This window comes from Oncorhynchus nerka, linkage group LG7 (genome assembly GCF_034236695.1).
Source record: "Oncorhynchus nerka isolate Pitt River linkage group LG7, Oner_Uvic_2.0, whole genome shotgun sequence".
Lineage (NCBI taxonomy): Eukaryota > Metazoa > Chordata > Actinopteri > Salmoniformes > Salmonidae > Oncorhynchus > Oncorhynchus nerka.
This window is the reverse complement of record NC_088402.1, coordinates 11224811-11249645: the sequence shown is the minus strand read 5'-3', so window position 1 is coordinate 11249645 and position 24835 is coordinate 11224811. Positions and strand designations below refer to the sequence as shown.

The 24835-nt window shown below is 46.9% G+C and overlaps 1 protein-coding gene across 10 annotated transcripts in view; it reads right to left on the bottom strand.

The window, feature by feature from the left end:
- Positions 1 to 24835, bottom strand: part of LOC115124205 (protein 4.1-like) — a 176614-nt gene that overhangs the window by 86461 nt on the left and 65318 nt on the right. For 9 of the 10 annotated variants that reach the window (XM_065020172.1, XM_065020174.1, XM_065020178.1 and 6 more), the window contains 2 exons: positions 4648 to 4904; positions 2620 to 2703 (listed from right to left, as the gene is read on the bottom strand). In XM_065020172.1, coding sequence (XP_064876244.1) covers positions 2620 to 2703; positions 4648 to 4904 — 341 coding nt within the window. The remainder of the gene's footprint in view (positions 1 to 2619; positions 2704 to 4647; positions 4905 to 24835) is intronic. The other variant, XM_065020180.1, reaches the window with a different exon arrangement.

Here is a 24835-nt window from a genome sequence, read left to right as displayed (position 1 = left end):
CATGAGAGACTACATATACAGTAGAGAGACTCACAGCTAAGGCGAGTCTGGCATGAGAGACTACACATACAGTAGAGAGACTAACAGCTGCCATGAGTCTGGCATGAGAGACTATACATACAGTAGAGAGACTCACAGCTGCCATGAGTCTGGCATGAGAGACTACACATACAGTAGAGACTCACAGCTACCGTGAGTCTGGCATGAGAGACTACACATTCAGTAGAGAGACTCACAGCTGCCGTGAGTCTGGCATGAGAGACTACACATACCGTAGAGAGACTCACAGCTGATGCGAGTCTGGCATGAGAGACTACACATACAGTAGAGAGACTCACAGCTGCCGTGAGTCTGGCATGAGAGACTACACATACAGTAGAGAGACTCACAGCTACCGTGAGTCTGGCATGAGAGACTACACATACAGTAGAGAGACTCACAGCTGCCGCGAGTCTGGCATGAGAGACTACACATACAGTAGAGACTCACAGCTACCGTGAGTCTGGCATGAGAGACTACACATACAGTAGAGACTCACAGCTGCCGTGAGTCTGGCATGAGAGACTACACATACAGTAGAGACTCACAGCTGTCGTGAGTCTGGCATGAGAGACTACAAATACAGTAGAGACTCACAGCTGCCGCGAGTCTGGCATGAGAGAATACACATACAGTAGAGACTCACAGCTGCCGTGAGTCTGGCATGAGAGACTACACATACAGTAGAGACTCACAGCTACCGTGAGTCTGGCATGAGAGACTACATATACAGTAGAGAGACTCACAGCTAAGGCAAGTCTGGCATGAGAGACTACACATACAGTAGAGAGACTAACAGCTGCCATGAGTCTGGCATGAGAGACTATACATACAGTAGAGAGACTCACAGCTGCCATGAGTCTGGCATGAGAGACTACACATACAGTAGAGACTCACAGCTACCATGAGTCTGGCATGAGAGACTACACATTCAGTAGAGAGACTCACAGCTGCCGTGAGTCTGGCATGAGACTACACAGCTCACAGCTGATGCGAGTCTGGCATGAGAGACTACACATACCGTAGAGAGACTCACAGCTACCATGAGTCTGGCATGAGAGACTACACATACAGTAGAGAGACTCACAGCTACCGTGAGTCTGGCATGAGAGAATACACATACAGTAGAGACTCACAGCTGCCGTGAGTCTGGCATGAGAGACTACACATACAGTAGAGACTCACAGCTACCGTGAGTCTGGCATGAGAGACTACACATACAGTAGAAACTCACAGCTGCCGTGAGTCTGGCATGAGAGACTACACATACAGTAGAGACTCACAGCTGTCGTGAGTCTGGCATGAGAGACTACAAATACAGTAGAGACTCACAGCTGCCGCGAGTCTGGCATGAGAGAATACACATACAGTAGAGACTCACAGCTGCCGTGAGTCTGGCATGAGAGACTACACATACAGTAGAGACTCACAGCTACCGTGAGTCTGGCATGAGAGACTACACATACAGTAGAGACTCACAGCTACCGTGAGTCTGGCATGAGAGACTACACATACAGTAGAGAGACTCACAGCTGCCGTGAGTCTTGCATGAGAGACTACACATACCGTTGAGACTCACAGCTGCCGTGAGTCTGGCATGAGAGACTACACATACCGTAGAGAGACTCACAGCTGCCGTGAGTCTGGCATGAGAGACTACACATACAGTAGAGACTCACAGCTGCCGTGAGTCTGGCATGCGAGACTACACATACAGTAGAGAGACTCACAGCTGCCGTGAGTCTGGCATGAGAGACTACACATACAGTAGAGAGACTCACAGCTGCCGTGAGTCTGGCATGAGAGACTACACATACAGTAGAGACTCACAACTGCCATGAGTCTGGCATGAGAGACTACACATACAGTAGAGACTCACAGCTACCGTGAGTCTGGCATGAGAGACTACACATACAGTAGAGACTCACAGCTGCCGTGAGTCTGGCATGAGAGACTACACATACAGTAGAGAGACTCACAGCTGCCGTGAGTCTGGCATGAGAGACTACACATACAGTAGTAATACTAATGTTATGCTTGTAACCCTCCACACGTATATTTTAGTCAGACACAAACAGACAGACAGATGTTAAAACCCCAGCCATCGGTATTTTAGACCGACCGACAGACAGACAGACAGACAGATGTTAAAACCCCAGCCATCGGTATTTTAGAGACACAGACAGACAGACAGACAGACAGACAGACGTTAAAACCCCAGAGACACAGATAGACAGACAGACAGACAGACGTTAAAACCCCAGAGACACAGATAGACAGACAGACAGACAGACAGACGTTAAAACCCCAGAGACACAGACAGACAGACAGACAGACAGACAGACAGACAGACAGACAGACAGACAGACGTTAAAACCCCAGCCATCGGTATTTCAGACAGACAGTACTAATGTCTCTTAGTATTATAACCCTCCCCATGTATATATTAGTCAGACTCATACAGTCGGTATGTGTCTAATGTTAAAACCACGTCCCCAAGTATTCATATATTAGTCACATGCATACAGTTGGTGCACGCGTCTCATGCTGTGCTAGCTAGGCGTCGATAAGGCCACAAACCTGGCTCTTTCTCTCTCTCTCTGTCCCGTTGGTGGTGGTGGTGACTGCAGGGGCATGATGCCTACTCCTCCTGGCTCCCTCCCTCTGCAGTGGTGGTATATCACACAGACAGCTCAGAGCTCACGCACTACAGTGTTCTGCCAACAGGGCGGCGCTGCTACGCTCTAACTGGAGCACAGGCTTTTGGTACACCCAAATGATGTCTATGGGTACGGCTCCCATTAATAAACCTCTGTTAAACAGTGATACTCTATAAAGCCTAAATACAGTTGAAGTCGGAAGTTTACATACACCTCAGCAAAATACATTTAAACTCAGTTTTTTTATATATTTTTTTTACAATTCCTGACATTTAATCCTCGTAAAATGTCCCCGTCTTAGGTCAGTTAGGATCACCACTTTATTTTAAGAATGTGAAATGTCAGAATAATAGTAGAGAGAATTATGTATTTCAGCTATCATTTCTTTCATCACATTCCCAGTGGGTCAGAAGTTGGGTCAAACGTTTTGGGTAGCCTTCCACAAGCTACCCATAATAAATTGGGTGAATTTTGGCCCATTCCTCCTGACAGAACTGGTGTAACTGAGTCAGGTTTGTAGGCCTCCTTGCTCGCAAACGCTTTTTCAGTTCTGCCCACATATTTTCTTTGAGATTGAGGTCAGGGCTTTGTGATGGCCTTTCCTTTGGAAGTATGCTTGGGGTCATTGTCCATTTGGAAGACCCATTTGTGACCAATCTTTAACTTCCTGACTGATGTCTTGAGATGTTGCTTCAATATATCCACATCATTTTCCTACCTCATGATGCCATCTATTTTGTGAAGTGCACCAGTCCCTCCTGCAGCAAAGCTCCCCCATAACATGATGCTGCCACCCGTGCTTCACGGTTGGGATGGTGTTCTTTGGCTTCCAAGCATCACCCTTTTTCCTCCAAACATAACGATGGTCATTATGGCCAAACAGTTCTATTTTTGTTTCATCAGACCAGAGGACATTTCTTCAAAAAGTACAATCTTTGTCCCCATGTTCAGTTGTAAACCGTAGGCTGGCTTTTTTATGGCGGTTTTGGAGCAGTGGCTTCTTCCTTGCTGAGCGGCCTTTCAGGTTATGTCGATATAGGACTCGTGTTACTGTGGATATAGATACTTTTGTACCTGTTTCCTCCAGCATCTTCACAAGGTCCTTTGCTGTTGTTCTGGGATTGATTTGCACTTTTCGCACCAAAGTACGTTAATCTCTAGGAGACAGAAAGCGTCTCCTTCCTGAGCGGTATGACGGCTGCGTGGTCCCATGGTGTTTATACTTGCGTACTATTCTTTGTACAGATGAACATGGTACCTTCAGATGTTTGGAAATTGCTTCCAAGGATGAACCAGACTTGTGGAGGTCTATAATCTTTTTTTCTGAGGTCTTGGCTGATTTATTTTGATTTGTGTGAGTTTGAAGGTAGGCCTTGAAATACATCCACAGGTACACCTCCAATTTACTCAAATTATGTCAATTAGCCTATCAGAAGCTTCTAAAGCCATGACATCATTTTCTGGAATTTTCAAAGCTGTTTAAAGGCACAGTCAACTTAGTGTATGTAAACTTCTGACCCACTGGAATTGTGATACAGTGAATTATAAGTGAAATAATCTGTCTGTAAACAATTGCTGAAAAAATTACTTGTGTCATGCACAAAGTAGATGTCCTGACCAACTTGCCAAAACTATAGTTTGTTAACAAGAAATTTGTGGAGTGGTTGAAATACTGAGTTTTAATGACTCCAACCTAAGTGTATTTATGTAAAACTTCCGACTTCAACTGTACATGTGAACTGCTGTCTTGCATTGAAATTTGTTGCTAGCAATTCTGTCATCCTCGTGTAGTCAACCTGGTTCAGTGAGTGACCAATTAAATACTGTACAATGTGTTCTGTAGTAGCGCTGATAGAAATGACATCATCGTGCAATGAGACAGCATCCTGTTACATCACAAGAGAGTTGCAGTGTGTCCTGATTCAGTGAGCGTATGTGTGTGTAATACCTTGAACTCTGGGGTGGACTGTGGTCTGGAGCTCTGTGTCTTGGAGACCTCTGTCACCTTGCTCTCCACCTTGGCCTCTTCTTTGGTTTTCCTCTCTGCTGAGCGGGACTTGCGAACCGTGGGGGTGGAGGCTTCTCGCCGCTCACCGCGGGGCAGGCCCGAGGTCACAGGGGACGGTGCGATATCCCCGGGAGAGATAGGGGACATGATGGGAGCACTGACAGGACGAGTGCTCTTGTCTGGAGTGGACACCATGGCTGTAGGGGAACGGGAGGAGTGGAGGGAGAGGAGAGTTCACACTCAACATAACACACACACACACACACACACACACACACACACACACACACACACACACACACACCTCATAAAGCATGTACAAATTGCCCCATACGGCACCTTACTGAAGGCAGTTACTCGTGTGACCACCAGGGCGCAGCGCAATTACATAGACTTGAGGCTGTACAGGTGGGTATGAGAGTTGGGACTGAGATTGGCTCTGGAGGAGGTGAACAATCCAACAACTCAAACCAGTCATCCTTTACTGGCACCGAAGAGAGGGAGAACCAATCACAGACAGCATGGCCTGAGACTGGTGGTATGTGACCAAACAAAGTGCCACACTTCTTTCTGTGGAAGTAGAATTCCTCTTTACCAGCTGCTGCAAAGCCAAGTAGCATTCTTCTCTACCTATCTGCTGCAAAGCCAAGTAGAATTATTCTGTACCTATCTGCTGCAAAGCCAAGTAGAATTCTTCTCTACCTATCTGCTGCAAAGCCAAGTATAATTCTTCTCTACCTATCTGCTGCAAAGCCAAGTATAATTCTTCTCTACCTATCTGCTGCAAAGCCAAGTAGCATTCTTCTCTACCTATCTGCTGCAAAGCCAAGTATAATTCTTCTCTACCTATCTGCTGCAAAGCCAAGTAGAATTATTCTCTACCTATCTGCTGCAAAGCCAAGTATAATTCTTCTCTACCTATCTGCTGCAAAGCCAAGTATAATTATTCTCTACCTATCTGCTGCAAAGCCAAGTAGAATTATTCTGTACCTATCTGCTGCAAAGCCAAGTAGAACTATTCTCTACCTATCTGCTGCAAAGCCAAGTAGCATTCCTCTTTACCAGCTGCTGCAAAGCCAAGTAGATTTCTTACCTACCTATCTGCTGCAAAGCCAAGTAGCATTCTTTTCTACCTATCTGCTGCAAAGCCAATTAGCATTCTTCTCTACCTATCTGCTGCAAAGCCAAGTAGCATTCTTTTCTACCTATCTGCTGCAAAGCCAATTAGCATTCTTCTCTACCTATCTGCTGCAAAGCCAATTAGCATTCTTCTCTACCTATCTGCTGCAAAGCCAATTAGCATTCTTCTCTACGTATCTGCTGCAAAGCCAAGTGAGAACACAACGGGGCCAGGACAAGACATCCATAGCTGAGCAAAGTACTTCAGAGGAAGAAACAGACAATATCAAGCTGTGGTTATACAAGAGAAGCGTGTGGCGGCGGCATTGTGATATCCTCACAATGAGAAGTTTCCACTTGTGAAAGTTAAGACTATTAAAATGTATAAAAAGTTAGACCCCATTCTTCTTCTTCTTCTGTGTGGCGTCGTAGAGTTATTTTAAGCCTTCTGCCATTTACCACACGGAACAGTGGATGTCTTGGGACTGACGGGTTCCCACAGGAAGTCATATAGATTTGTCATTTAGTTCACACACAGGCTCAGCAGCTGCTGTGGCTAATAATGTAACATTGTCCTCGGGGAGCAAAGCAAAGCCACATATTGCAGCAGACATTTCGAGTCGACAACATAACACAGCAGCTTGTTAAGTCTGGCGTTGTCTCTTGAAGAACAAGGTCAGTCCCTGGGTGAGTAAGCGCAGGGTGGAGGGACTCTCCTTCAAGCTACTCTTCCTGTATGTGCTTGGGGTTTCTCGGGAACCAAAGCAAAACCACATATTCCAGCAGACATTTCAAGCAGCGGGTCGTGGTCCATCAGCACAAACCATCAGTCCTGGTCCCTCAAGCCTGCTCATCCTATCCCCCAGGATGGTGGCTGACCCTCAAGCCTGCTCATCCTATCCCCCAGGATGGTGGCTGTCCCTCAAGCCTGCTCATCCTATCCCCCAGGATGGTGGCTGTCCCTCAAGCCTGCTCATCCTATCCCCCAGGATGGTGGCTGTCCCTCAAGCCTGCTCATCCTATCCCCCAGGATGGTGGCTGTCCCTCAAGCCTGCTCATCCTATCCCCCAGGATGGTGGCTGTCCCTCAAGCCTGCTCATCCTATCCCCCAGGATGGTGGCTGTCCCTCAAGCCTGCTCATCCTATCCCCCAGGATGGTGGCTGACCCTCTCAAGCCTGCTCATCCTATCCCCCAGGATGGTGGCTGTCCCTCAAGCCTGCTCATCCTATCCCCCAGGATGGTGGCTGTCCCTCAAGCCTGCTCATCCTATCCCCCAGGATGGTGGCTGTCCCTCAAGCCTGCTCATCCTATCCCCCAGGATGGTGGTTGTCCCTCAAGCCTGCTCATCCTATCCCCCAGGATGGTGGCTGTCCCTCAAGCCTGCTCATCCTATCCCCCAGGATGGTGGCTGTCCCTCAAGCCTGCTCATCCTATCCCCCAGGATGGTGGCTGACCCTCAAGCCTGCTCATCCTATCCCCCAGGATGGTGGCTGTCCCTCAAGCCTGCTCATCCTATCCCCCAGGATGGTGGCTGACCCTCAAGCCTGCTCATCCTATCCCCCAGGATGGTGGCTGACCCTCAAGCCTGCTCATCCTATCCCCCAGGATGGTGGCTGACCCTCAAGCCTGCTCATCCTATCCCCCAGGATGGTGGCTGACCCTCAAGCCTGCTCATCCTATCCCCCAGGATGGTGGCTGTCTCCGGGTCTAACTCTGGATCTCCTCCTCCAGTAAGGCCAGCCTCTGGGGGCGTCCAGGGCTGTCTGTTGGGCCTCCACTCGCTCCCTCCTCTCCCTCGGGCTCCAGCCCAAGGACCACCACTGCTGCTGCAGCCAAGACTTTGGTCCACCAGCCACAGCTCTGTCAGGGTCTGGAGCATGAATTTGGGGAAAGTTAGGGGAGGTGAGGGGGCAGGGGTCCAACAGGACGAACCAGACATCCTTCTCTCTCTGAGACCTCCTGCCCCTACCACCTCCACCTCCACCTCAGCAGGAACATCAACAGCTGCTGAAGGTGTTGAGATCAATCATCATTACAGTAAAAAGGCTGTGATTAAAGATTTTAAAAAAGATGATGGGACAAGTCAAGCATCTTAGGGTCCTTGGTGATGGGTCTGAGGGTCCTTGATGATGGGTGTGAGGGTCCTTGATGATGGGTCTAAGGGTCCTTGATGATGGGTCTTAGGGTCCTTGATGATGGGTCTGAGGGTCCTTGATGATGGGTCTGAGGGTCCTTGATGATGGGTCTGAGGGTCCTTGATGATGGGTCTAAGGGTCCTTGATGATGGGTCTGAGGGTCCTTGATGATGGGTCTGAGGGTCCTTGATGATGGGTCTAAGGGTCCTTGATGATGGGTCTTAGGGTCCTTGATGATGGGTCTTAGGGTCCTTGATGATGGGTGTGAGGGTCCTTGATGATGGGTCTTAGGGTCCTTGATGATGGGTCTGAGGGTCCTTGATGATGGGTCTAAGGGTCCTTGATGATGGGTCTTAGGGTCCTTGATGATGGGTCTGAGGGTACTTGATGATGGGTCTGAGGGTCCTTGATGATGGGTCTAAGGGTCCTTGATGATGGGTCTGAGGGTCCTTGATGATGGGTCTTAGGGTCCTTGATGATGGGTCTTAGGGTCCTTGATGATGGGTCTTAGGGTCCTTGATGATGGGTGTGAGGGTCCTTGATGATGGGTCTGAGGGTCCTTGATGATGGGTCTGAGGGTCCTTGATGATGGGTCTTAGGGTCCTTGATGATGGGTCTTAGGGTCCTTGGTGATGGGTCTTAGGGTCCTTGGTGATGGGTCTTAGGGTCCTTGGTGATGGGTCTTAGGGTCCTTGGTGATGGGTCTTAGGGTCCTTGATGATGGGTCTTAGGGTCCTTGATGATGGGTCTTAGGGTCCTTGTTGATGGGTCTTAGGATCCTTGATGATGGCTCTTAGGGTCCTTGATGATGGGTCTTAGGGTCCTTGAAAAGCTCCTAATATAAAACCCATGTATTATCATTATGAAGACAGCAGCTGAGGTCATGAGCAGATACAAATAAAGAACTGTGTTTTGGGCGGTACAGTACTTTAACAAAATCCATTGCACTGTACTGTGGTACGGCGACCAGCAGATGGCAATGTTGAGCTGAGAGCCAAGAGGGCAAGTTTGTCTTGTAATTTCAAATGTCCTGAAATTCACAGTTCAGATGCAGATTAGGAGGATCGATAAACAAATCAAATTTTATTAGTGAAATGCTGAATACCACAGGTGTAGTAGACCTTACAGTGAAATGCTGAATACAACAGGTGTAGTAGACCTTACAGTGAAATGCTGAATACCACAGGTGTAGTAGACCTTACAGTGAAATGCTGAATACCACAGGTGTAGTAGACCTTACAGTGAAATGCTGAATACAATAGGTGTAGTAGACCTCACAGTGAAATGCTGAATACAACAGGTGTAGTAGACCTTACAGTGAAATGCTGAATACAATAGGTGTAGTAGACCTCACAGTGAAATGCTGAATACAACAGGTGTAGTAGACCTTACAGTGAAATGCTGAATACAACAGGTGTAGTAGACCTTACAGTGAAATGCTGAATACAATAGGTGTAGTAGACCTTACAGTGAAATGCTGAATACAATAGGTGTAGTAGACCTTACAGTGAAATGCTGAATACAACAGGTGTAGTAGACCTTACAGTGAAATGCTGAATACAACAGGTGTAGTAGACCTCACAGTGAAATGCTGAATACAATAGGTGTAGTAGACCTTACAGTGAAATGCTGAATACAACAGGTGTAGTAGACCTTACAGTGAAATGCTGAATACAACAGGTGTAGTAGACCTTACAGTGAAATGCTGAATACCACAGGTGTAGTAGACCTTACAGTGAAATGCTGAATACAATAGGTGTAGTAGACCTTACAGTGAAATGCTGAATACAACAGGTGTAGTAGACCTTACAGTGAAATGCTGAATACCACAGGTGTAGTAGACCTTACAGTGAAATGCTGAATACAACAGGTGTAGTAGACCTTACAGTGAAATGCTGAATACCACAGGTGTAGTAGACCTTACAGTGAAATGCTGAATACCACAGGTGTAGTAGACCTTACAGTGAAATGCTGAATACCACAGGTGTAGTAGACCTTACAGTGAAATGCTGAATACCACAGGTGTAGTAGACCTTACAGTGAAATGCTGAATACCACAGGTGTAGTAGACCTTACAGTGAAATGCTGAATACAATAGGTGTAGTAGACCTTACAGTGAAATGCTGAATACAATAGGTGTAGTAGACCTTACAGTGAAATGCTGAATACAATAGGTGTAGTAGACCTTACAGTGAAATGCTGAATACAATAGGTGTAGTAGACCTTACAGTGAAATGCTGAATACAATAGGTGTAGTAGACCTTACAGTGAAATGCTGAATACAATAGGTGTAGTAGACCTTACAGTGAAATGCTGAATACCACAGGTGTAGTAGACCTTACAGTGAAATGCTGAATACAATAGGTGTAGTAGACCTTACAGTGAAATGCTGAATACCACAGGTGTAGTAGACCTTACAGTGAAATGCTGAATACAACAGGTGTAGTAGACCTTACAGTGAAATGCTGAATACAACAGGTGTAGTAGACCTTACAGTGAAATGCTGAATACCACAGGTGTAGTAGACCTTACAGTGAAATGCTGAATACAACAGGTGTAGTAGACCTTACAGTGAAATGCTGAATACCACAGGTGTAGTAGACCTTACAGTGAAATGCTGAATACCACAGGTGTAGTAGACCTTACAGTGAAATGCTGAATACCACAGGTGTAGTAGACCTTACAGTGAAATGCTGAATACCACAGGTGTAGTAGACCTTACAGTGAAATGCTGAATACAATAGGTGTAGTAGACCTTACAGTGAAATGCTGAATACAATAGGTGTAGTAGACCTTACAGTGAAGTGCTGAATACAATAGGTGTAGTAGACCTTACAGTGAAATGCTGAATACAATAGGTGTAGTAGACCTTACAGTGAAATGCTGAATACCACAGGTGTAGTAGACCTTACAGTGAAATGCTGAATACCACAGGTGTAGTAGACCTTACAGTGAAATGCTGAATACAACAGGTGTAGTAGACCTTACAGTGAAATGCTGAATACAGGTGTAGTAGACCTTACAGTGAAATGCTTACTTACGAGCCCCTAACCAACAATGCAGTTAAAAAAAATATGGATAAGAATAAGAGATAAAAGTAACAAGTAATTAAAGAGCAGCAGTAAAATAACAATATATACAGGGGGGTACCACAATACAGAGTCAATGTACGGGGGCACCGGTTAGTTGAGGTACTATGTACATGTAGGTAGAATTATTAAAGTGACTATGCATAGATGGCAACAGAGTAGTATTGGCGTAAAGAGAGGGAGAGGGGGGGGGGAGGGGGGGAGGGGAGGGGGGAGGGGGCAATGCAAATAGTCTGGGTAGCCATTTGAAGACATTGTGTTCAGGAGTCTCATGGGGGTAGAAGCTGTTTAGAAGCCTCTTGGGTGGCTCTTTAGGGCCTTCCTCTGACCAGCCCAGTGAGTTGGTCTGAGGATCTGAGGACAAGCTCGGGTGGCTGGAGTCGTTTTAGGGCCTTCCTCTGACCAGCCCAGTGAGTTGGTCTGAGGATCTGAGGACAAGCTCGAGTGGCTGGAGTCGTTTTAGGGCCTTCCTCTGACCAGCCCAGTGAGTTGGTCTGAGGATCTGAGGACAAGCTCGGGTGGCTGGAGTCGTTTTAGGGCCTTCCTCTGACCAGCCCAGTGAGTTGGTCTGAGGATCTGAGGACAAGCTCGAGTGGCTGGAGTCGTTTTAGGGCCTTCCTCTGACCAGCCCAGTGAGTTGGTCTGAGGATCTGAGGACAAGCTCAGTGGCTGGAGTCGTTTTAGGGCCTTCCTCTGACCAGCCCAGTGAGTTGGTCTGAGGATCTGAGGACAAGCTCGGGTGGCTGGAGTCGTTTTAGGGCCTTCCTCTGACCAGCCCAGTGAGTTGGTCTGAGGATCTGAGGACACGCTCGAGTGGCTGGAGTCGTTTTAGGGCCTTCCTCTGACCAGCCCAGTGAGTTGGTCTGAGGATCTGAGGACAAGCTCGAGTGGCTGGAGTCGTTTTAGGGCCTTCCTCTGACCAGCCCAGTGAGTTGGTCTGAGGATCTGAGGACAAGCTCGGGTGGCTGGAGTCGTTTTAGGGCCTTCCTCTGACCAGCCCAGTGAGTTGGTCTGAGGATCTGAGGACAAGCTCGGGTGGCTGGAGTCGTTTTAGGGCCTTCCTCTGACCAGCCCAGTGAGTTGGTCTGAGGATCTAAGGACAAGCTTGGGTGGCTGGAGTCGTTTTGGGGCCTTCCTCTGACCAGCCCAGTGAGTTGGTCTGAGGATCTGAGGACAAGCTCGGGTGGCTGGAGTCGTTTTAGGGCCTTCCTCTGACCAGCCCAGTGAGTTGGTCTGAGGACCGACTCCTCAAGAGAACATGTGTTCAGAACAGCAGGATTCTACTGCACATCGCTGAGATGCTGACAAATATTACAGCCAGACTCGCAACTAACAGAGAAGGAGGTTTTGAATAGGATTTCATGCTGAGAACGGTAGTGAGAGGTAGGCTACTGAGAGCCAAGTCAACAGAATGCATGTTCATAACAGCATGCTTTTACAAAAGACTGCAAACTTGCAACTAATAGAAAATGAGGTTTATTTTAATAGGCTTCAATACTGAGCACGGTAGCTAAAAGCAACCAGGCGATTCACCTTCCCTATCACCTTCCCTATCACATTCCCTATCACCTTTCCTATCACCTTCCCTATCACCTTCCCTATCACATTTCTTCCCTATCACCTTTCCTATCACCTTCCCTATCACCTTCCCTATCACATTCCCTATCACCTTCCCTATCACCTTTCCTATCACATTCCCTATCACCTTCCCTATCACATTCCCTATCACCTTCCCTATCACATTCCCTATCACCTTCCCTATCACCTTCCCTATCACCTTCCCTATCACATTCCCTATCACCTTTCCTATCACCTTCCCTATCACCTTTCCTATTAAGTGTCTCGTGCAAATGGGGGAGATCATTTCCCTGGACGCCACACAGAGACACACGCTACCCTCGAGTTCCAGACTCTTTGGCTCGCTGGACTGGTTGGCCACCACACTGTTCAGCTCACTGGACTGGTTGGCCACCACACTGTTCAGCTCACTGGACTGGTTGGCCACCACACTGTTCAGCTCACTGGACTGGTTGGCCACCACAGTGTGTTCAGCTCACTGGACTGGTTGGCCACCACACTGTTCAGCTCACTGGACTGGTTGGCCACCACACTGTGTTCAGCTCACTGGACTGGTTGGCCATCACACTGTGTTCATCTCACTGGACTGGTTGGCCATCACACTGTGTTCAGCTCACTGGACTGGTTGGCCCTCACACTGTGTTCAGCTCACTGGACTGGTTGGCCATCACACTGTGTTCATCTCACTGGACTGGTTGGCCATCACACTGTCTTCAGCTCACTGGACTGGTTGGCCATCACACTGTGTTCAGCTCACAGGACTGGTTGGCCACCACACTGTGTTCAGCTCACTGGACTGGTTGGCCACCACACTGTGTTCAGCTCACTGGACTGGTTGGCCACCACACTGTGTTCAGCTCACTGGACTGGTTGGCCACCACACTGTGTTCAGCTCACTGGACTGGTTGGCCACCACACTGTTCAGCTCAACGGGTCTGAATCCCAAATAACACCCTAGCCTCTAGGTCGTACACTACATAACACTATATGCATGATATCCCACTATATACACCCTATATCCACTCTATGCCACTCTCTTCCTACTCTGTCACTTCCTCTTCCCAGCTTGCTTGCTCTCCACTCTCCCTCTCTCACACACATCATTACTCTCTCTCCCTCTCTCACCATCTGTCTCTCTTTCTCTATATTGATCTCTCACCCCATCTCTCTCTCTCTACCTCTGAATCTCTCTCTCAGCATCTGTCTGTCTCTCCCTATATCTGTCTCTCTCTCTCTCTCTCACCCCATCTCTCTCTCTCTACCTCTGAATCTCTCTCTCAGCATCTGTCTGTCTCTCCCTATATCTGTCTCTCTCTGTCCCTCGCTCTCTTTGGGTACAGTGGCGTGGCCTCAGGAGTTCATTCAGAGGTCTCTGTGTGAAACTACCTGGAGAGAGACGGATACCTCTAATAAGCTTTTCTACTGTAGTCAGTTGTGTTGTAGCGTGGCACGCCAATCTACTCAGAGTCTACTCTAGTTGGTTCTAGAGTGGCACGCCAATCTACTCAGAGTCTACTCTAGTTGGATCTAGAGTGGCACGCCAATCTACTCAGAGTCTACTCTAGTTGGATCTAGAGTGGCACGCCAATCTACTCAGAGTCTACTCTAGTTGGTTCTAGAGTGGCACGCCAATCTACTCAGTCTACTCTAGTTGGTTCTAGAGTGGCACGCCAATCTACTCAGAGTCTACTCTAGTTGGATCTAGAGTGGCACGCCAATCTACTCAGAGTCTACTCTAGTTGGTTCTAGAGTGGCACGCCATTCTACTCAGAGTCCACTCTAGTTGGTTCTAGAGTGGCACGCCAATCTACTCAGAGTCTACTCTAGTTGGTTCTAGAGTGGCACGCCATTCTACTCAGAGTCCACTCTAGTTGGTTCTAGAGTGGCACGCCATTCTACTCAGAGTCCACTCTAGTTGGTTCTAGAGTGGCACGCCAATCTACTCAGAGTCTACTCTAGTTGGTTCTAGAGTGGCACGCCATTCTACTCAGAGTCCACTCTAGTTGGTTCTAGAGTGGCCAGGCCATCTACTCAGAGTCTACTCTAGTTGGTTCTAGAGTACCAGGCCAATCTACTCAGAGTCTACTCTAGTTGGTTCTAGAGTGGCACGCCAATCTACTCAGAGTCTACTCTAGTTGGTTCTAGAGTGGCACGCCATTCTACTCAGAGTCTACTCTAGTTGGTTCTAGAGTGGCACGCCATTATACTCAGAGTCTACTCTAGTTGGTTCTAGAGTACCAGGCCATTCTACTCAGAGTCTACTCTAGTTGGTTCTAGAGTACCAGGCCATTCTACTCAGAGTCTACTCTAGTTGGTTCTAGAGTGGCACGCCATTCTACTCAGAGTCTACTCTAGTTGGATCTAGAGTGGCACGCCATTCTACTCAGAGTCTACTCTAGTTGGTTCTAGAGTGGCACGCCATTCTACTCAGAGTCTACTCTAGTTGGTTCTAGAGTGGCACGCCATTATACTCAGAGTCTACTCTAGTTGGTTCTAGAGTACTCAGAGTCTACTCTAGTTGGTTCTAGAGTACCAGGCCATTCTACTCAGAGTCTACTCTAGTTGGTTCTAGAGTGGCACGCCAATCTACTCAGTCTACTCTAGTTGGTTCTAGAGTGGCACGCCAATCTACTCAGAGTCTACTCTAGTTGGATCTAGAGTGGCACGCCAATCTACTCAGAGTCTACTCTAGTTGGTTCTAGAGTGGCACGCCATTCTACTCAGAGTCCACTCTAGTTGGTTCTAGAGTGGCACGCCAATCTACTCAGAGTCTACTCTAGTTGGTTCTAGAGTGGCACGCCATTCTACTCAGAGTCCACTCTAGTTGGTTCTAGAGTGGCACGCCATTCTACTCAGAGTCCACTCTAGTTGGTTCTAGAGTGGCACGCCAATCTACTCAGAGTCTACTCTAGTTGGTTCTAGAGTGGCACGCCATTCTACTCAGAGTCCACTCTAGTTGGTTCTAGAGTGGCACGCCAATCTACTCAGAGTCTACTCTAGTTGGTTCTAGAGTACCAGGCCAATCTACTCAGAGTCTACTCTAGTTGGTTCTAGAGTGGCACGCCAATCTACTCAGAGTCTACTCTAGTTGGTTCTAGAGTGGCACGCCATTATACTCAGAGTCTACTCTAGTTGGTTCTAGAGTACCAGGCCATTCTACTCAGAGTCTACTCTAGTTGGTTCTAGAGTACCAGGCCATTCTACTCAGAGTCTACTCTAGTTGGTTCTAGAGTGGCACGCCATTCTACTCAGAGTCTACATCTCACGCCATTCTACTCAGAGTCTACTCTAGTTGGTTCTAGAGTGGCACGCCATTCTACTCAGAGTCTACTCTAGTTGGTTCTAGAGTGGCACGCCATTATACTCAGAGTCTACTCTAGTTGGTTCTAGAGTACTCAGAGTCTACTCTAGTTGGTTCTAGAGTACCAGGCCATTCTACTCAGAGTCTACTCTAGTTGGTTCTATTTCTACTCAGAGTCTACTCTAGTTGGTTCTAGAGTACCAGGCCATTCTACTCAGAGTCTACTCTAGTTGGTTCTAGAGTGGCACACCATTTACTCAGAGTCTACTCTAGTTGGTTCTAGAGTACCAGGCCATTCTACTCAGAGTCTACTCTAGTTGGTTCTAGAGTGGCACGCCATTATACTCAGAGTCTACTCTAGTTGGTTCTAGAGTACCAGGACATTCTACTCAGAATCTACTCTAGTTGGTTCTAGAGTGGCACGCCATTCTACTCAGAGTCTACTCTAGTTGGTTCTAGAGTGGCACGCCATTATACTCAGAGTCTACTCTAGTTGGTTCTAGAGTACCAGGCCATTCTACTCAGAGTCTACTCTAGTTGGTTCTAGAGTACCAGGCCATTCTACTCAGAGTCTACTCTAGTTGGTTCTAGAGTGGCACGCCATTCTACTCAGAGTCTACTCTAGTTGGTTCTAGAGTGGCACGCCATTCTACTCAGAGTCTACTCTAGTTGGTTCTAGAGTGGCACGCCATTATACTCAGAGTCTACTCTAGTTGGTTCTAGAGTACTCAGAGTCTACTCTAGTTGGTTCTAGAATACCAGGCCATTCTACTCAGAGTCTACTCTAGTTGGTTCTAGAGTACCAGGCCATTCTACTCAGAGTCTACTCTAGTTGGTTCTAGAGTACCAGGCCATTCTACTCAGAGTCTACTCTAGTTGGTTCTAGAGTGGCACACCATTTTACTCAGAGTCTACTCTAGTTGGTTCTAGAGTACCAGGCCATTCTACTCAGAGTCTACTCTAGTTGGTTCTAGAGTGGCACGCCATTATACTCAGAGTCTACTCTAGTTGGTTCTAGAGTACCAGGACATTCTACTCAGAGTCTACTCTAGTTGGATCTAGAGTGGCACGCCATTCTACTCAGAGTCTACTCTAGTTGGTTCTAGAGTGGCACGCCATTATACTCAGAGTCTACTCTAGTTGGTTCTAGAGTACCAGGCCATTCTACTCAGAGTCTACTCTAGTTGGTTCTAGAGTACCAGGCCATTCTACTCAGAGTCTACTCTAGTTGGTTCTAGAGTACCAGGCCATTCTACTCAGAGTCTACTCTAGTTGGTTCTAGAGTACCAGGCCATTCTACTCAGAGTCTACTCTAGTTGGTTCTAGAGTGGCACGCCATTATACTCAGAGTCTACTCTAGTTGGTTCTAGAGTACCAGGACATTCTACTCAGAGTCTACTCTAGTTGGATCTAGAGTGGCACGCCATTCTACTCAGAGTCTACTCTAGTTGGTTCTAGAGTGGCACGCCATTATACTCAGAGTCTACTCTAGTTGGTTCTAGAGTACCAGGCCATTCTACTCAGAGTCTACTCTAGTTGGTTCTAGAGTACCAGGCCATTCTACTCAGAGTCTACTCTAGTTGGTTCTAGAGTGGCACGCCATTCTACTCAGAGTCTACTCTAGTTGGATCTAGAGTGGCACGCCATTCTACTCAGAGTCTACTCTAGTTGGTTCTAGAGTGGCACGCCATTCTACTCAGAGTCTACTCTAGTTGGTTCTAGAGTGGCACGCCATTATACTCCAGAGTCTACTCTAGTTGGTTCTAGAGTACTCAGAGTCTACTCTAGTTGGTTCTAGAGTACCAGGCCATTCTACTCAGAGTCTACTCTAGTTGGTTCTAGAGTACCAGGCCATTCTACTCAGAGTCTACTCTAGTTGGTTCTAGAGTGGCACGCCATTCTACTCAGAGTCTACTCTAGTTGGATCTAGAGTGGCACGCCATTCTACTCAGAGTCTACTCTAGTTGGTTCTAGAGTGGCACGCCATTCTACTCAGAGTCTACTCTAGTTGGTTCTAGAGTGGCACGCCATTATACTCAGAGTCTACTCTAGTTGGTTCTAGAGTACTCAGAGTCTACTCTAGTTGGTTCTAGAGTACCAGGCCATTCTACTCAGAGTCTACTCTAGTTGGTTCTAGAGTACCAGGCCATTCTACTCAGAGTCTACTCTAGTTGGTTCTAGAGTACCAGGCCATTCTACTCAGAGTCTACTCTAGTTGGTTCTAGAGTGGCACACCATTTTACTCAGAGTCTACTCTAGTTGGTTCTAGAGTACCAGGCCATTCTACTCAGAGTCTACTCTAGTTGGTTCTAGAGTGGCACGCCATTATACTCAGAGTCTACTCTAGTTGGTTCTAGAGTACCAGGACATTCTACTCAGAATCTACTCTAGTTGGATCTAGAGTGGCACGCCATTCTACTCAGAGTCTACTCTAGTTGGTTCTAGAGTGGCACGCCATTATACTCAGAGTCTACTCTAGTTGGTTCTAGAGTACCAGGACATTCTACTCAGAATCTACTCTAGTTGGTTCTAGAGTGGCACGCCATTCTACTCAGAGTCTACTCTAGTTGGTTCTAGAGTGGCACGCCATTATACTCAGAGTCTACTCTAGTTGGTTCTAGAGTACCAGGCCATTCTACTCAGAGTCTACTCTAGTTGGTTCTAGAGTACCAGGCCATTCTACTCAGAGTCTACTCTAGTTGGTTCTAGAGTGGCACGCCATTCTACTCAGAGTCTACTCTAGTTGGTTCTAGAGTGGCACGCCATTCTACTCAGAGTCTACTCTAGATGGTTCTAGAGTGGCACGCCATTATACTCAGAGTCTACTCTAGTTGGTTCTAGAGTACTCAGAGTCTACTCTAGTTGGTTCTAGAGTACCAGGCCATTCTACTCAGAGTCTACTCTAGTTGGTTCTAGAGTACCAGGCCATTCTACTCAGAGTCTACTCTAGTTGGTTCTAGAGTACCAGGCCATTCTACTCAGAGTCTACTCTAGTTGGTTCTAGAGTGGCACACCATTTTACTCAGAGTCTACTCTAGTTGGTTCTAGAGTACCAGGCCATTCTACTCAGAGTCTACTCTAGTTGGTTCTAGAGTGGCACGCCATTATACTCAGAGTCTACTCTAGTTGGTTCTAGAGTACCAGGACATTCTACTCAGAGTCTACTCTAGTTGGTTCTAGAGTGGCACGCCATTATACTCAGAGTCTACTCTAGTTGGTTCTAGAGTACCAGGCCATTCTACTCAGAGTCTACTCTAGTTGGTTCTAGAGTACCAGGCCATTCTACTCAGAGTCTACTCTAGTTGGTTCTAGAGTACCAGGCCATTCTACTCAGAGTCTACTCTAGTTGGTTCTAGAGTACCAGGCCATTCTACTCAGAGTCTACTCTAGTTGGTTCTAGAGTGGCACGCCATTATACTCAGAGTCTACTCTAGTTGGTTCTAGAGTACCAGGACATTCTACTCAGAGTCTACTCTAGTTGGATCTAGAGTGGCACGCCATTCTACTCAGAGTCTACTCTAGTTGGTTCTAGAGTGGCACGCCATTATACTCAGAGTCTACTCTAGTTGGTTCTAGAGTACCAGGCCATTCTACTCAGAGTCTACTCTAGTTGGTTCTAGAGTACCAGGCCATTCTACTCAGAGTCTACTCTAGTTGGTTCTAGAGTGGCACGCCATTCTACTCAGAGTCTACTCTAGTTGGATCTAGAGTGGCACGCCATTCTACTCAGAGTCTACTCTAGTTGGTTCTAGAGTGGCACGCCATTCTACTCAGAGTCTACTCTAGTTGGTTCTAGAGTGGCACGCCATTATACTCAGAGTCTACTCTAGTTGGTTCTAGAGTACTCAGAGTCTACTCTAGTTGGTTCTAGAGTACCAGGCCATTCTACTCAGAGTCTACTCTAGTTGGTTCTAGAGTACCAGGCCATTCTACTCAGAGTCTACTCTAGTTGGTTCTAGAGTACCAGGCCATTCTACTCAGAGTCTACTCTAGTTGGTTCTAGAGTGGCACGCCATTTTACTCAGAGTCTACTCTAGTTGGTTCTAGAGTACCAGGCCATTCTACTCAGAGTCTACTCTAGTTGGTTCTAGAGTGGCACGCCATTATACTCAGAGTCTACTCTAGTTGGTTCTAGAGTACCAGGCCATTCTACTCAGAGTCTACTCTAGTTGGTTCTAGAGTACCAGGCCATTCTACTCAGAGTCTACTCTAGTTGGTTCTAGAGTGGCACGCCATTCTACTCAGAGTCTACTCTAGTTGGTTCTAGAGTGGCACGCCATTCTACTCAGAGTCTACTCTAGTTGGTTCTAGAGTGGCACACCATTTTACTCAGAGTCTACTCTAGTTGGTTCTAGAGTACCAGGCCATTCTACTCAGAGTCTACTCTAGTTGGTTCTAGAGTGGCACGCCATTATACTCAGAGTCTACTCTAGTTGGTTCTAGAGTACCAGGACATTCTACTCAGAATCTACTCTAGTTGGATCTAGAGTGGCACGCCATTCTACTCAGAGTCTACTCTAGTTGGTTCTAGAGTGGCACGCCATTATACTCAGAGTCTACTCTAGTTGGTTCTAGAGTACCAGGCCATTCTACTCAGAGTCTACTCTAGTTGGTTCTAGAGTACCAGGCCATTCTACTCAGAGTCTACTCTAGTTGGTTCTAGAGTACCAGGCCATTCTACTCAGAGTCTACTCTAGTTGGTTCTAGAGTACCAGGCCATTCTACTCAGAGTCTACTCTAGTTGGTTCTAGAGTGGCACGCCATTATACTCAGAGTCTACTCTAGTTGGTTCTAGACCAGGACATTCTACTCAGGACAGTTGGATCTACTCAGAGTCTACTCTAGTTGGTTCTAGAGTGGCACGCCATTCTACTCAGAGTCTCTAGTTGGTTCTCTGGCAGTTGGTTCTAGAGTACCAGGCCATTCTACTCAGAGTCTACTCTAGTTGGTTCTAGAGTACCAGGCCATTCTACTCAGAGTCTACTCTAGTTGGTTCTAGAGTGGCACGCCATTCTACTCAGAGTCTACTCTAGTTGGATCTAGAGTGGCACGCCATTCTACTCAGAGTCTACTCTAGTTGGTTCTAGAGTGGCACGCCATTCTACTCAGAGTCTACTCTAGTTGGTTCTAGAGTGGCACGCCATTATACTCAGAGTCTACTCTAGTTGGTTCTAGAGTACTCAGAGTCTACTCTAGTTGGTTCTAGAGTACCAGGCCATTCTACTCAGAGTCTACTCTAGTTGGTTCTAGAGTACCAGGCCATTCTACTCAGAGTCTACTCTAGTTGGTTCTAGAGTACCAGGCCATTCTACTCAGAGTCTACTCTAGTTGGTTCTAGAGTGGCACGCCATTTTACTCAGAGTCTACTCTAGTTGGTTCTAGAGTACCAGGCCATTCTACTCAGAGTCTACTCTAGTTGGTTCTAGAGTGGCACGCCATTATACTCAGAGTCTACTCTAGTTGGTTCTAGAGTGGCACGCCATTATACTCAGAGTCTACTCTAGTTGGTTCTAGAGTACCAGGCCATTCTACTCAGAGTCTACTCTAGTTGGTTCTAGAGTACCAGGCCATTCTACTCAGAGTCTACTCTAGTTGGTTCTAGAGTGGCACGCCATTATACTCAAGAGTCTACTCTAGTTGGTTCTAGAGTACCAGGCCATTCTACTCAGAGTCTACTCTAGTTGGTTCTAGAGTACCAGGCCATTCTACTCAGAGTCTATTCTAGTTGGTTCTAGAGTGGCACGCCATTATACTCAGAGTCTACTCTAGTTGGTTCTAGAGTACCAGGACATTCTACTCAGAGTCTACTCTAGTTGGATCTAGAGTGGCACGCCATTCTACTCAGAGTCTACTCTAGTTGGTTCTAGATTATACTCAGTGTTGGTTCTAGAGTACCAGGCCATTATACTCAGAGTCTACTCTAGTTGGTTCTAGAGTACCAGGCCATTCTACTCAGAGTCTACTCTAGTTGGTTCTAGAGTTCTCACCATGCCATTGGTTCTACATGCCATTATGAGAGTCTACTCTAGTTGGTTCTAGAGTACCAGGCCATTCTACTCAGAGTCTACTCTAGTTGGTTCTAGAGTACCAGGCCATTCTACTCAGAGTCTACTCTAGTTGGTTCTAGAGTGGCACGCCATTATACTCAGAGTCTACTCTAGTTGGTTCTAGAGTACCAGGACATTCTACTCAGAGTCTACTCTAGTTGGATCTAGAGTGGCACGCCATTCTACTCAGAGTCTACTCTAGTTGGTTCTAGAGTGGCACGCCATTATACTCAGAGTCTACTCTAGTTGGTTCTAGAGTACCAGGCCATTCTACTCAGAGTCTACTCTAGTTGGTTCTAGAGTACCAGGCCATTCTACTCAGAGTCTACTCTAGTTGGTTCTAGAGTGGCACGCCATTCTACTCAGAGTCTACTCTAGTTGGATCTAGAGTGGCACGCCATTCTACTCAGAGTCTACTCTAGTTGGTTCTAGAGTGGCACGCCATTCTACTCAGAGTCTACTCTAGTTGGTTCTAGAGTGGCACGCCATTATACTCAGAGTCTACTCTAGTTGGTTCTAGAGTACTCAGAGTCTACTCTAGTTGGTTCTAGAGTACCAGGCCATTCTACTCAGAGTCTACTCTAGTTGGTTCTAGAGTACAAGGCCATTCTACTCAGAGTCTACTCTAGTTGGTTCTAGAGTACCAGGCCATTCTACTCAGAGTCTACTCTAGTTGGTTCTAGAGTGGCACGCCATTTTACTCAGAGTCTACTCTAGTTGGTTCTAGAGTACCAGGCCATTCTACTCAGAATCTACTCTAGTTGGATCTAGAGTGGCACGCCATTTTACTCAGAGTCTACTCTAGTTGGTTCTAGTACCAGGCCATTCTACTCAGAGTCTACTCTAGTTGGTTCTAGAGTGGCACGCCATTATACTCAGAGTCTACTCTAGTTGGTTCTAGAGTACCAGGACATTCTACTCAGAATCTACTCTAGTTGGATCTAGAGTGGCACGCCATTCTACTCAGAGTCTACTCTAGTTGGTTCTAGAGTGGCACGCCATTATACTCAGAGTCTACTCTAGTTGGTTCTAGAGTACCAGGCCATTCTACTCAGAGTCTACTCTAGTTGGTTCTAGAGTGGCACGCCATTATACTCAGAGTCTACTCTAGTTGGTTCTAGAGTACCAGGCCATTCTACTCAGAGTCTACTCTAGTTGGTTCTAGAGTACCAGGCCATTCTACTCAGAGTCTACTCTAGTTGGTTCTAGAGTCGCACGCCATTCTACTCAGAGTCTACTCTAGTTGGATCTAGAGTGGCACGCCATTCTACTCAGAGTCTACTCTAGTTGGTTCTAGAGTGGCACGCCATTCTACTCAGAGTCTACTCTAGTTGGTTCTAGAGTGGCACGCCATTATACTCAGAGTCTACTCTAGTTGGTTCTAGAGTACTCAGAGTCTACTCTAGTTGGTTCTAGAGTACCAGGCCATTCTACTCAGAGTCTACTCTAGTTGGTTCTAGAGTACAAGGCCATTCTACTCAGAGTCTACTCTAGTTGGTTCTAGAGTACCAGGCCATTCTACTCAGAGTCTACTCTAGTTGGTTCTAGAGTGGCACGCCATTTTACTCAGAGTCTACTCTAGTTGGTTCTAGAGTACCAGGCCATTCTACTCAGAGTCTACGTTGGTTCTAGAGTGGCATTATACTCAGAGTCTACTCTAGTTGGTTCTAGAGTACCAGGACATTCTACTCAGAATCTACTCTAGTTGGATCTAGAGTGGCACGCCATTTTACTCAGAGTCTACTCTAGTTGGTTCTAGAGTACCAGGCCATTCTACTCAGAGTCTACTCTAGTTGGTTCTAGAGTGGCACGCCATTATACTCAGAGTCTACTCTAGTTGGTTCTAGAGTACCAGGACATTCTACTCAGAATCTACTCTAGTTGGATCTAGAGTGGCACGCCATTCTACTCAGAGTCTACTCTAGTTGGTTCTAGAGTGGCACGCCATTATACTCAGAGTCTACTCTAGTTGGTTCTAGAGTACCAGGCCATTCTACTCAGAGTCTACTCTAGTTGGTTCTAGAGTACCAGGCCATTCTACTCAGAGTCTACTCTAGTTGGTTCTAGAGTGGCACGCCATTATACTCAAGAGTCTACTCTAGTTGGTTCTAGAGTACCAGGCCATTCTACTCAGAGTCTACTCTAGTTGGTTCTAGAGTACCAGGCCATTTTACTCAGAGTCTACTCTAGTTGGTTCTAGAGTGGCACGCCATTATACTCAGAGTCTACTCTAGTTGGTTCTAGAGTACCAGGACATTCTACTCAGAGTCTACTCTAGTTGGTTCTAGAGTACCAGGACATTCTACTCAGAATCTACTCTAGTTGGATCTAGAGTGGCACGCCATTCTACTCAGAGTCTACTCTAGTTGGTTCTAGAGTGGCACGCCATTATACTCAGAGTCTACTCTAGTTGGTTCTAGAGTACCAGGCCATTCTACTCAGAGTCTACTCTAGTTGGTTCTAGAGTGGCACGCCATTATACTCAGAGTCTACTCTAGTTGGTTCTAGAGTACCAGGCCATTCTACTCAGAGTCTACTCTAGTTGGTTCTAGAGTACCAGGCCATTCTACTCAGAGTCTACTCTAGTTGGTTCTAGAGTGGCACGCCATTCTACTCAGAGTCTACTCTAGTTGGATCTAGAGTGGCACGCCATTCTACTCAGAGTCTACTCTAGTTGGTTCTAGAGTGGCACGCCATTCTACTCAGAGTCTACTCTAGTTGGTTCTGGAGTGGCACGCCATTATACTCAGAGTCTACTCTAGTTGGTTCTAGAGTACTCAGAGTCTACTCTAGTTGGTTCTAGAGTACCAGGCCATTCTACTCAGAGTCTACTCTAGTTGGTTCTAGAGTACAAGGCC